General features: G+C 40.3%; 4 protein-coding genes across 4 annotated transcripts in view; 1 reads left to right on the top strand and 3 right to left on the bottom strand.

Moving 5' to 3' along the window:
* The window catches only part of LOC111511721 (bifunctional coenzyme A synthase), a 28,851-nt gene extending 17,966 nt beyond the window's left edge, over positions 1–10,885 (top strand). Inside the window, exon 7 of the mRNA XM_074184017.1 lies at positions 10,406–10,885. Coding sequence (XP_074040118.1) covers positions 10,406–10,621 — 216 coding nt within the window. The 3' untranslated portion in view covers positions 10,622–10,885. The remainder of the gene's footprint in view (positions 1–10,405) is intronic.
* Positions 1,325–7,206, bottom strand: LOC141487470 (uncharacterized). Its single transcript, XM_074186556.1, has 2 exons — positions 6,450–7,206; positions 1,325–1,330 (listed from the first exon to the last, which is right to left on the bottom strand). Exons 1-2 carry the CDS (start codon positions 7,035–7,037, stop codon positions 1,325–1,327), a joined length of 594 nt encoding a protein of 197 aa, XP_074042657.1. The 5' UTR covers positions 7,038–7,206.
* A 332-nt stretch (positions 10,886–11,217) lies between the features above and the next one.
* Positions 11,218–11,872, bottom strand: LOC111511723 (uncharacterized). Its single transcript, XM_023167757.2, has one exon. It carries the CDS (start codon positions 11,759–11,761, stop codon positions 11,423–11,425), a length of 339 nt encoding a protein of 112 aa, XP_023023525.1. The 5' UTR covers positions 11,762–11,872; the 3' UTR covers positions 11,218–11,422.
* LOC111511724 (uncharacterized) lies at positions 11,872–12,533 on the bottom strand. Its single transcript, XM_023167758.2, has one exon. It carries the CDS (start codon positions 12,197–12,199, stop codon positions 11,879–11,881), a length of 321 nt encoding a protein of 106 aa, XP_023023526.1. The 5' UTR covers positions 12,200–12,533; the 3' UTR covers positions 11,872–11,878.
* Positions 12,534–13,408: the final 875 nt, after the last annotated feature.

Genomic DNA, 13,408 nt, shown 5'->3' with positions numbered 1-13,408 from the left:
GTCAACACAGAATATCATTTGCGAGTGTATAGGTGCTCCTTGACAATTTACCAATATACGGCTTTCAAAATAAACGTTGATGAACCATACTCCCTTATAAACCACATTTGGATTACATAGCATCTCAGGCAGTACTAACTATGGGATTTGTAAGGCGACAAGGTGAACATTTCGATGACATTGAAGTGATTACTACACTATATAACAGTTTGGTCAGACCTAAACCTGAATATGGGGCTGTAGTCTGGCATCCTTCTCATATTTTCAAAAATAGATTAGAAAAAATTCAAAATAGATATCGGAGATATTTTATTACAAAAAATATAAGGCATACCCTGACTATAATAAAGTTAGATCAGCAGCGCTATGAAATAAATTTGAAATACTCAGTCTACAAAATAGAAGACAGGCAAGTGTAGTGTTAACGTGTTTGTTACAAAATATATAAAAAAATTTATTAACTGCCCCAATCTCAATGAAATCTTTATTCAAAGAGAGATATCCCAACAGAACAACGAGACTTATTTAGTACTTTGAGGTATCATACATATCAACAGATAACTGTTCACCCATCATTACAATGATCAAAACAATAAACAACTTGAATTGAAGGGGTTATATCCTTAGGAGTGATTAATTTTTTTTGGGAAAGTGTTTGGCTTTCTACTACTCCATCTTGATACAAAAAATGTGGGAATCTTCCAAAGAAAGGAAGAAAGTAATCAATTTGAAAATAAGTAACTCTATACATGGATGTGTAGATCATGATCATGGCTCCATGAATAGAGTTACTTATTTTCAAATTGATTACTTTCTTCCTTTCTTTGGAAGATTCTCACATTTTTTTGTATCAAGATAGAGTAGTAGAAAGCCAAAAACTTTCTTTCCTAAAAACAAACAACTTCCTTTTAATATCAAAAAACATTTTTGTTCGACCTTCCTAACAAGTTCATCATGGTCTTGAATAGTTATTAACGTTACAAGGTCGATATAGATAACGGATGAGGATGAGGAATAACGGATGAGGTCGAATATTGTAATCCGAGAATTATAACAACCGAATGCGTTATTTACGTATCGGTCATGTGTCGTTGAAGATTTTTCATAATACCGCTGAAAGAATACATTTTGAGTCCGAGGAAAGAACAAACCACGTACCTCGTAATTCTATAGAAAAATCCCAATATCATGTTGTCATGGAACAGCTTAACAATATCACAACAATCTCATAAACAACGCCAGTTTTTTGTGTTCGCGAGTTCGCTTTAACAACGACCAAATTTCTTTAGAAATATTGGGAGAATCATGTGCAGCGAGGGTTGATTTACAACTGAAAAAAAACTCAAAAGCGATATCAAAAAGAATATGAAAATTTTGAAACGGCCACCGGCCGTTCAAAATTCCTAACCGGCGGAGGCTGTTAACATTAACTTCTCAATTGTCATCTGAATACCGTTAAATCAAAATTACAATAATGATTTACGAAAACATACTTTTCAAGCTTAGAATAACTTTTTTGTTCTTCCATTTGGCCATGATTAGCAGCTGGATACAATGTTACTGTATTCATATATACATATTGTAACTAATTAAAGAATTAACTGTCTTAAATAAATTTATTTTAATAATACTTCACTATCACAACTAATTTATTTACACCACTCAGTACCTAACGCTTAATTTATCTTCACCGTTTGTTAACCGCTCGATTCGCTTTCTTGGTACAGACTACTCTTCGGGACGGAGAGCGACGTTTTTATATCGTCAACGAACGTTCCGGATCCCTCTGCGGATTTCGGGACCCATCCGGACTTTTCGCGCTATTTCGCGATGCGTCATGCGTTTGCTGACTGGGACATCGGTCAAGGCCGGCTTCAGATTCATTACATTGCCCCCTTCTTAAAGATGTTTCGCCCCGAAATGTCATCCTTGGCGTGTGTCGATACCTGCAGAACTCTCCATATTTGCACTGTGAAGTTCGATGGAAGTAACACACCACAGTCTTTGTGCTCGGTCGTGGAAGATGGTTACCACACACCAAAATCTGGATGCCGCTGGATCTGAAGATCGTTTCCAACATGCTTCTCACAATTCTCCAGTCGAGCCCAGAGGCTAATTTCGGGATTGCCAACTCCACGAGATTCTGGTCGAGCATCGTCTCCTTCAGTCTAGTAAGACTCCTCCAGACATCTTCATAGGACGGTTTGTCTCGAGAATGCTTTTTGGTCACCAAGTAGAAGATGTTTCTCTGACCCTTCTTCAACTGTAGCACTCCTCCGACTTCTGGATTCTGTTCTCGTAATGTTTGAAGCTGACCGAATTTCTTGTTGAATACCACAGCGATGCCCTTGGACATTTGGAGATCCTCTGCTACGCAGTGAGCTAGGGCGTAATCAACTGGAACTTTGAAAAGTTCTCGTGACTCTTCTCGAGTTACCCCATGTACGACCTTCTGTCCGTTCGAGTATAAGGACATGAATTGCTGGAACGTCATTTCATCTTCTGGTGGTCTGAGGGCGCGAACTTGGTCGTGATTTCCAGCATAAGGAGCCAGTCTATTAAAATGGACGACCCTAGGCTTTCCTCGAGGTGGCTTATAGATTCGGTAGACGAGGTCATTAATCTTTTTCATGATTTTGTACGGACCTTCCCACGAGTTCCGCAACTTCGGTGATAAACCACGGCGGCGCTTAGGATTGTACAGTCAAACTAGGTCGCCGATTTCGAATCTTCCAGCATTCGCCTTGAAGTCATAGGCCTCCTTCATGCTATCGCTGGCACTCCGGATGTTCAGACGGACTCGTTCATGAATGTCGTCCATTCTCTGCCGAATCTTGGTGACATAGTCTTCCCCCGCAGTGCCTTGTTCTGGAGGCATCCCAAATTTTAGGTCGCAAGGAAGCCGCAGCTCTCGTCCCATTATAATACTGGCAGGGGTTTGGCCGGTTGACTCGTGCACTGCCGAACGATAAGCCAGCAAGAACAGGTGGAGGTGTTGGTCCCAGTCTCTTTGATGGTCAGAGACTACCTTGGACAAGTGGCGGTTTATAGTCCTATTCATTCGTTCCACCATTCCATCGGACTGTGGATGTAAGGCTGTGGTTCTGGTCTTTCGAATGTCCAACAGTTTACATATTTCTTGGAACAGGTTGGACTCAAAATTTCTGCCCTGGTCCGAATGCAGCTCCAATGGGACACCGAATCGACATATCCATTCCTTTACCAGGACGTCAGCGACGGTAAAAGCTTTCTGGTTGGGCAGGGCATAGGCTTCTGCCCTTTTGCTGAAGTAGTCCATGGATACCAGGATGTATTTGTTCCCATGGTGGGACTCCGGGAACGAGCCGGCGATATCGATGGCGATTCTCTCGAAAGGACTACTCACGTTATACTGGCGCATTGGAGCTTTCGGTCGTATCCTAGGTCCGTTACTGGCAGCGCATACAGCACACTTTCTGCACCAGTCCTTGACGTCGGCTTGACAACTAACCCAGTAAAACCGTTGTCTTACTTTCTGGAGGGTCTTCGTTACTCCCAGATGTCCTCCAGTGACTCCATCATGGATTTCTTTGAGCACCTCCCGTCGTCTACTCCTGGGTACCACTGTCTGGTGCCTTTCTTCCGCACCGTCTTCAGACTCCAACACCCGCTTCAGAACCCCGTTTTCCAAAGTAAGGGAGTTCCATTGTGCCCAGTAGGACTTGACCACTGGCGAATAACCTGCTACCTCCTGCCACGATGGTCTTCGATTACTTTTCTTCCATCCGATGACTAAACCAAGATCTGGGTCTTTCTCTTGGTCTTCCTTGATCTTATCATCCTCCCAGTTGTCGTCTACAGCTGTAGTTCTACAAATAGCTGCTTCCTTCTCCTCTGCTCGTCGACAATGTGAGCAGTCATCGGGGCAAGGTCTCCGTGATAGGGCGTCTGCGTTTTTATGGCTAGTCCCAGCTCGATGTTCTATTTCGAAGTCAAATTCTTGTAATCTCTCAATCCAGCGCGCTTCTTGGCCCTCAGGATTTTTGAACTGCAGAAGCCATTTGAGAGCTGCATGGTCTGTTCTCAACAGAAATCGTCTTCCATACACGTATTTGTAAAAATGCTCTACACCTTTGACTACGGCCAACAGCTCCCGCCTGGTGACACAGTAATTACGCTCTGGTTTACTGAGCGTTTTACTGAAGTAGCCAATAACTTTCTCCTGTCCATCCTGGATTTGAGAAAGGACTCCTCCAAGTCCCACGTTGCTGGCGCCCGTATCCAAAATGAACTTTCCATCAGGTAGGGGATAGCTCAAAACAGGAGCGTTGATCAAAGCTCTTTTCAACTTCTTGAATGAGTCTTGGCATTCCTCAGACCACTGGAACTGGATCTGCCCTTCTGTGAGGCGGGTCAATGGTTTGGCGATGTTGGCAAACCCCAGCACATATCGGCGGTAGTAGGTGCATAAACCAAGGAAGCTCCGAAGCTGATGTATGTCTTTTGGAATGGTGTACCTCGACGATTATATCGTCGAGGTACACTAGACACGTCTTCCATGAGAGCCCTTTGAGAACCGTCTCCATCAATCTCTCGAAGCTCGCTGGAGCATTACAAAGCCCGAATGGCATAACCGTGAACAGCCACAATCCTGAGCCGATGGTGAAAGCTGTCTTTTCTCGATCTTCTGGGGCCAATTCAACTTGCCAATATCCACTCTTCAAATCCAAGATCGAGAAAATTGTGGAGCCGGCTAGCGTGTCTAGAGTGTCGTCGATTCTTGGAAGAGGGTAGCTGTCTTTCCTTGTCACGTGATTTAGTTGGCGATAATCCACGCAGAACCTTGTCGAGCCGTCCTTTTTCTTCACTAACACGACTGGGGAAGATCAGGGGCTGTCAGAAGATTCGATGACTCCTTCTTTTTCCATATCGCTGACTATCTTGTCTGCCTCTTCTTTCGTCGCAAGGGGAGTCTTCTAGCTGATGGCCGGATTGGTCGGGCATTCCCAGTGTCGATTCTATGCTGAACCACATTCGTTCTGCCGCCATTTCCTTCTCCAATGTCGAAGATTTCCTGGTACTTCTTGACTAACTCTCTCAGTTTTGATCGGTGAGTTGGTGGTATGTCCTTGGAGGAAATGTCAATCAGCTTCTCCATCTCTTTAGGCAAGTTGTTGCCTTGGCTAACAGAACTGCGTACACTCCGTATCACAGAGGAAATGGACGAACAGTGCCCCAGCATGGTTCCTTTCTTCAAGGTCACGGGAAAGTAGTTGACATTCATGACCCTGACTGGCACAACTTTATCAACACACAACAGGGTCTTCCCCAGTGCGATACCACCTTGCCTCTGCTCGCACTTCCGTCCAAGCGAGCCTCCAGGATGGTTTCAGCCCTTTCCGATACGCACACGTCTTCAGCCAACAGGACCCTGATCGTCTCTTCGCTTCTTCCATGAAGCACCAACTCTTCTCCACCGACACGTAGGACGCCGTCATGGAAATTCAGCTCGAACCCTCTGGAATTCATTATGTCCATTCCACTGATTGCGTCGTCCTCGATGTCCGCCACCAATGCACGATGTTTCAATTTAGTGCTGCCCAACACCAATTCAATTGGTAGTTCTCCAATTACAGTGGCTGGCTCCCCTGTTGCGGTGCGTAGCTTCCAGCTTGACGGTTCAATTTTTGCCGGTGTTTTGGCAAAGGTTGGCCCGAGAATGGTTCTCGTCGCACCTGTATCCAGCAGCATGGTGCAAGGCTCGTTGTTGATGAGGCCGTCTACGAAAACACCTTTGTCTTGTCGTTGGAGAACGGCAACATGTGCGTTTTTACGGGAGCTTGCTGGGTACAGGCCGACGATTGCTCCCTCTCATCGACCCCCTCTAGTTTTCCTGATTTGGGTGTCGATTCTTTGAAAGCTGGACATTTGCTACGCACATGTCCAATTTCACCACAGTTCCAGCATCTTATTTGTTTCCTCTCAGGCAACACTTCTTTCATTACTTTTCTGATGGTGGCCTCAATATCAGCAGGCACTTGTCCATCTTCCTCGATAGCTTGAACTTTGCTCTGGCTCTTGCAGGATTGTTTTGCAGCCTCAAACTCCAGAGCGCTTGCCAGTGCATCCACGAGATGTTTGGGATGAGCTAGCGTCAAGGCCTGCCTCGTTTCTTGGTCGCGAAATCCATCCAAGAATGCCTGAACTGCTAACCGCTCCATTACATTTTCGGATGTAGCAGGATATGCCAGACGGACCAATCGAGCTATGTCGGCTTCAAACTCCTGTAGGGATTCTCCTGATTTCTGGCAGCGGTTCTTCAGCTGTGAATGGTAAACGTGCTCTAGGTGGGCCTGTCCATACCGCAGTTCAAGATGCTTTACAAGTTGGTCATAGTCTTCCTGTTCCTGGGCCGTGAGGGTTTGCAGGATATTCGTTGCTTCTCCACGCAACGCCAATGTTAATGCTACCGGCTTCATGGAGAGCTTTCCTGGTTCAGAACTGAGTTTGACATCTTTCAGTTCCGGAATTGAGTTTTCAGTAACCGTTTCTGTGGGGTGGGTAGAATTAACAATTTGGTTTTGCAACTTGCTAATTGTTTTTTTCATATTGCTGATTTCTGCCTCGAATTCGCCTTTGATTTCATTGCCTAACTTTTTCCCCATTTTCTTCATTTCTGCTCCGATTTCATCTTTGATCTCCCCTTTGATTTCCTCTCTGATTTTGTCTATCTCTGTCTCGATGGTTCCTATCCTTTCTTCGAGTAGGCTTGCCACACTACAAAGCTCTTTCTTCAAGCCTTCTGCATTTTCTAGAAGTTCTTCCTTCAAGCTATTCGAATTCTCTAGAAATTTATCTTCCAAACTCTTCGAATTTTCCAGAAGCTTCTCCTCCAGGCACTTCAAATTTTCCAGAAGCTTCTCCTCCAGACTTACCGAATTTTGTTGAAGTTCATCTTTCAAACTCTTCGAATTTTGTTGAAGTTCATCTTTCAAACTCTTCGAATTTTGTTGAAGTTCATCTTTCAGCGATTTGGTGTTCTCCTCGAGTTTGCTCATTATTGAACTCCAATCACCCCCAGAAACTTCGAATAAATATGTTTCGGGATCTTCTCCTGATTCAATCAAGTTGTCCCATAGTCTCTTCTGGAGTACTGATTTTTTTCCGGATGAATCTAGTTCTCTCTCCTCCAATTCTTGCTTCAATTCGGCGACTTTCAAGTCCACTAGGCGCACGCACTTTTCTTGAACACATTTTATCTCTTACTGTCTATTTTACTCAAAACTGAATATGTCCACTTATTTAATGGAGTCCGAAACACTTATTTATTTTCACAAGTCTATTTTTCGCGAGAAAGGTTTATCAGTTTATATTTCCGTCGTCCGATACTGTCCGCTTCGCGAAAAACAATGAATCGCCAGTCTATCTGCGCGAAAGTTTTATAGTCAATTTCACCGTAATACAAAAATTGTCCACCAAGCGCTCACAAATTTATTTTAAAAATCCACTTCTGATCACCAATTGTAACGAATTAAAGAATTAACTGTCTTAAACAAATTTATTTTAACAATACTTCACTATCACAACTAATTTATTTACACCACTCAGTACCTAACGCTTAATTTATCTTCACCGTTTGTTAACCGCTCGATTCGATTTCTTGGTACAGACTACTCTTCGGGACGGAGAGCGACGTTTTTATATCGTCAACGAACGTTCCGGATCCCTCTGCGGATTTCGGGACCCATCCGGACTTTTCGCGCTATTTCGCGATGCGTAATGCGTTTGCTGACTGGGACATCGGTCAGGGCCGGCTTCAGATTCATTACAATATACATCACATACAGTGCATTTCTTTAATGTCCCACCTTTTATTTTTTGAACGGGTCAACTCAAAAAATTGAAATTTTTGGATAATGAAATTAATGCATGAATACTTTATTTTCAAGTGAAATTGACAAATTAAACTTTCAAGATGGCGACATTAATATTGATATTTCTTTTTATCTGCCATATGGCAATTCCAACAACCCGATAAGGTTTTATTAAGTTATTTTTTGTTTATAAAAACGACAAAAAATGTCAGTACGACAATGAACATCATTGTTCAGTTAGAATATTCTCCTTTAGTTTTCGGTTTGACTAAAAGAAAGGTATCATGTCCACAATCTCTAAAATGTTCTTCCCATGCTCAATTCTCGAGCATTGGAAGAACAAATTTAAGCAATTTTTATTTACGGTGCGACGCGTAACTTTCCGAGACCGAAAGGATTTTCAATGAACGTTTTCCGAATCGTCCTATCTGTGGAAAATATTTGAGGGAACTTGTATTCAAATTCACAACTACCGGTACTTTACATAACAAAAAGCCCCCAGGTCATCTGTCCATTCCGGAAGAACAGCAAGTGCAAATAATTGGTGAGATGTTAGTAAATCCTGAACAGTCTACTTATTCCGTCGCGAATGTTTGTGAGGTGTCTACTTCTACTGTGTGGAGACTTTTGAAGAGGAATAGGTATCATCCATACAAAATTAAAATGGTACACTAATTAACTGAAGATGACCCTGATCGAAGAACAGAATTCTGCGAAATCATGACTGAAACCATTGCAAGGCAATGTTCACAGACAAAATTGCGTTATTGGAGTGACACCAATCCTCACGATTTCCGGGAAACACATACCCAATATCCAGAAAAAGTTAACGTTTGGGCAGGAATATTGGAAAACTATATTGTAGGACCTCTATTTATTGATAAAAATTTAACAGCGGGACTGTATTTGAATAAGCTGGAAACTACTGTTGACCCTCTCATCACTGAAATCGTTGAAGCGAATCCTAATGAATTTGATATGGATATTGTATTCCAACAAGATGGAGCACCACCACATTACTCTAGAAAAGTAAGAAACTATTTGGATACTACTTTTCCCGGTCGTTGGATTGGCCGTGGAGGTCCTACAGAATGGCCAGCCCGCTCGCCAGATTTAACACCTTTGGATTTTTTAATGGGGCTATTTTAAGCAAAAGAAGAACGAAACTGAACCTGCTTCAATATTGGATAAACGGCAGAGAATAATAAATATTTGTAGAGATATTGACGTTACTGTGTTCGAAAATGTTCGGCATGAAATATCGGATAGGCTGTCAAGAAGTTCAGGGCAACCATTTCGAGCATCATGTCAATGCATCATGTCATGTCAACATGTCAATGTATTCAGACAATTATTAAACCTTCCGCCATTTTGTAGCAGTTGAAGATATTGACATTATATTCTAGGATTGTGAAGCATTTGTCAAGAGCTTCAAAAAGATGTGTCACAAGACCCCCTTTCCATTTAATTTTTTCCCCAGATGGCGCCCAGTCGCCATTTCGAAAGTTTCATCTGTCAATTTCACTTCAAAATAAAGTATCCATGCATTAATTTCGTTTTCCCAAATTTCAATTATTTGAGTTGACATATTCAAAAAATAAAAGGGGGGGTTAAAGAAATGCACTGTATACTGTATTCACATTTTTTATACAAAATATTATTTTCATGTAATGAAGTTTCTAACTGTTTGAAAATAAATAAATAACCAGTCGAATTCAACTAGATGCTAGATTTTTGGGAAGATATCAAAAGTTTTTGGAACTGTACATAGATGAATTTTAAAATTGAATGAACATTTTAAATACATGATAAGTAAACTTGAAATTATATCACACAAAATGAGAATAGTCACAAATCAATAAATCTGAAGAAACAACAGCTATACTGAAAGAATTTTCATTCCCTAGTATTAGAATCACAATCTGAAGATTGTGTGTTCAAATCCAACTTCGATCAGATATTTTTGTCAAGAGAAATATTCTGGTTGAAATTGGATTGATTCTGGTACATTACAGTGCAGAAGGGGCTGCGAAAAGCCATGATGCTTCCTAGGTGGGTTCGGGGAGTTAGTAACATAGCTTATATACCAAACACTACACGAGGCTTATGACTAGGGCATTCAACACCGAAAAAAAATCGTACATGGCAATAAAAATTTTCAGTCATCTGCGCAAAAAAATTAAGAATTATGATACCTTAAAAAAAGAAAAAAAAATGAAATTATTGTTATATATCTGTTGTCCTAGACTTCTAATGAATACTTCATTTACATTTGTGTTAGAAAGGTACTATAAGACTTTTCTTATAAAATTGTCTTCTCTTATAGATGGCAAATCAAAATTTTGTTTCTTGATATACATACTTAAATATGTAGAAATTATAACTTTATTATAGTTACATTGTAGTCACCCTATAAAATGTAATTTTTATCAACTATCATTTCATAGTCCACGCCAGACTATGATATCAATGAATTAATTAATTATACCTAATCATCAGTAGCTTACTATATGGACTTTTCAGTATATTGACTAGTGTTTCTTTGATTTCAGATTTGGGCAACAACTATTCCCAGAAGGGAAGCCATTATTAGGCTTATAAATCGCAATAAACTCACAGAAGAACAGGCCAATAATAGAATAGATGCCCAACCTTCAAATTGTTTCTATGTTAAAGCAGCTCACGTTGTATTCTGTACATTATGGCCTGTAGAGTATACCAAAGAGCAGGTTGTAAAAGCGTGGCAGCTGCTGCAGGAAAGACTCTAGGACTGACAGCTGTGCATTGTTATTATGTTGTCTTGTGAAAATAGCTATTTTTATATGATTGAATTCTCGCACACAAAGAATAGATTATTTGTACTTATATGAATTTAAAATGTTTCATTAAGCTCACCAAGTCACTGAAGTTTAAATTTATTTATGGATTCACTTCAACTATTTACTCAATTTTTCATTGTGTCGAAACAAAAACAAAAAAATTTCTTTGCTCACAAATACACTTTTTGTTAATATACTCATGTTTATATATCACAGCCATGGTTTCAATATCCTTATATGAAACTCTGATCTCTCACAGCAGATTTTTTTTAAATCTTAAATCGTACAGGGCTAAATGAAAATTTTGATACAGATTTTATCTATCTTCTAAGTTTAATGGTAATTATCTCTCTGAATAAATCACAAAACAACAGTACTTTATGGGGAAGAAAGGTTTTGACTTTCTACTTCTCCATCTTGATGCAAAAAAATGTGGGAATCTTCCAAAGAAAGGAAGTAAGCAATCAATTAAAAAAAAAGTAATTCTTTACAAAGATGTGCAGACGCCTGATTCAGCCAGCTGAATCAGGCGTCTCACATCGGCTTCGAATTCTTGAAGACTCTCCGGATTTTTGTGTGCGCGTCTTCATTTGGGCTCGGTACAGCTGTTCTATGTGTTGATCGCCATACCGTAACTCTAGTGCAGATATCAGATCTTCGTATTTACTCTGTTGTTCGGTGGGTATCGTTTGCAGCATACCCAAGGCTGGCCCTCTCAGAGCTACGATAAGTGCTGTAGCTTTCTCCTCTTCACCCCATCCATTCGTCGTTGCCGCAGCCCACAAACCACCTACTATAAGTAGTTTGTGCCGCAGCCTCGAATTGGCGGCGGTACATGGACCGAGACGACTGTCCATCAAAAGTCGGTGGTTTCACGGAAATTGTAGATGTGGCAACCCTGTCTCGACGATCTTGATTTTTGAGAAGCGCTATCTGTTTTTCGACTCTCTTTTCTAGTCCTATCATCTCCTCTTGTACTGTATGCACTTCTCTTTTAACCTCGTCGTCGATTTTCATGACGCTTTCCTTCAGTTCTCCTTTTAGATTTTCTTTTAGTTCTTCCATTCGTATTTCGGTTTTATGAAGCATGTGCTGGAAGAATTTTTCTTGGTGTTCTCGAACATTCTGGAAATCTGCTTTCCGTTGTTTTTCTATTTGTTCTAATTCATTCTTTTGTTTTTCTAGAATGTTCTGGAGATCTTCTCGCTATTTTCTCTGTTCTTCGAGAATTTTCTGGAGCGCCTCTTCTCGTTCTTTCTTTTCTAATTCTTTTTCCTCCTGCCGTCGTTTTTCCTCTTCCTGTCGTCGCTTTTCCTCGACTTCTTTTTCCTCCTGTCGTCGCTTTTCCTCGACTTCTCTTTCCTCCTGTTGTCGCTTTTCCTCAACTTCTCTTTCCTCCTGTCGCCGCTTTTCCTCGACTTCTCTTTCCTCCTGTCGTCGTCTTTCCGCATCCGCAAATTGGTTTTGAATGAATTGCAGCAACATGTCCTCCATCGTATCGTACGATGTACTTTTCGTATTCACCATAAATGCCTTATAATTTTCACAAAAACGTCAATTTATTGTTTTTATTTATCAGTAAAATTCCACTTCCGACACCACTGTTACGATATTTACTTGGGGTTCGTTTTCAAAACAACAACACTAATAATACTAAGACAACTTTTATTTACTTAATACACAACTACTGCACTGATTATAATTCACTTAGAATACTCGCTTGCTTGAGACTTCGAACACTCTCTTACTAATATAATCTTGCCGAAGGAACTCGCTCTTTTATAGTAAAATCGATGCATCTAGAATTTCTAGAAATTCCATATCCGTCGCGATGCTTCGCTCTTAGGATCGACGTTCGAATTCTTTTCGAGACTTTTCCAGTTAGCGCCTAGGGAGGCAACGTGCGTGTGACGTCATGCTCAGGTAGAGGTCCCTTCGTCGAATTGGGTGACTGTAGTCAGGCTGCGGCGCTAGGGATTTTGTAACAGTATTCTCGACAAAATAATGGAAGCCTTAATAGAAAACCAAAGTATGTCTCCAATGATAGGCAGAAATGAATTATTGAACACTTTTAAAAAAATGAATTTCAGCTAGGAAAAAAAATTATTTGCTGGAGGAGACATTACCTAAGGCAGATGTGAGGATAGAAAGATTTATCAGTACGAAACTCAGCTTAACGAGAATCTACACTTAAAAAGATGTGGCAAAACAAAAACATAACAACTTGTGACGCACTGTTTGGAACCTTTAGTGTAAAAAACTGGAGTTTTTTCCCAACACCAAACCGTTATTTTAACACTTCGACACGTGTTTCGATCACCAAGTGATCATCTTCAAGAGGAAGATCAACAGTTTGATCTTCCTCGATTTTTATATTTTTTTGTTTTGTATTTTATAAGTGATTGACTGTACTATGAAGAGCATTATTTGCTAATAAAGAGTGAAGCAAGAAGAAACACCACATTTAAAATAAAAGATACCTAATTACTCTTCAAGGAATCCTTAAAAAAAAGGTATTTCCAAAGAATCGGAAAATATATGGAACATGTTATAAAAGAAGAGAACAACAAGTGAAAATTTGATCATTTAATCAATAAATAAAGTATATTCATCGGATTTATCTGATGATAACGCAGCATAATTTTTGCTTAATACCTTCTTAAATAAGCATACCTATTATTGTAAATTTTTAAATTAAAATGGTAAACCGATATTATTTATACATAAATAAACATT

The sequence above is a fragment of the Leptinotarsa decemlineata genome, unplaced genomic scaffold, assembly GCF_025532065.1.
Source record: "Leptinotarsa decemlineata unplaced genomic scaffold, Ldec_3_MD MMD2_P_RNA_scaffold_2, whole genome shotgun sequence".
Lineage (NCBI taxonomy): Eukaryota > Metazoa > Arthropoda > Insecta > Coleoptera > Chrysomelidae > Leptinotarsa > Leptinotarsa decemlineata.
Note: the sequence above shows the minus strand (reverse complement) of the source record. Positions and strands in the feature narration are given on the sequence as shown.

What these genes read in the sequence shown, in the direction of transcription:
- LOC141487470 (XM_074186556.1), bottom strand. Translation starts at nt 7,037, where the DNA reads ATGAGCAAACTCGAGGAGAACACCAAATCGCTGAAAGATGAACTTCAA.
- LOC111511723 (XM_023167757.2), bottom strand. Translation starts at nt 11,761, where the DNA reads ATGCTTCATAAAACCGAAATACGAATGGAAGAACTAAAAGAAAATCTA.
- LOC111511724 (XM_023167758.2), bottom strand. Translation starts at nt 12,199, where the DNA reads ATGGTGAATACGAAAAGTACATCGTACGATACGATGGAGGACATGTTG.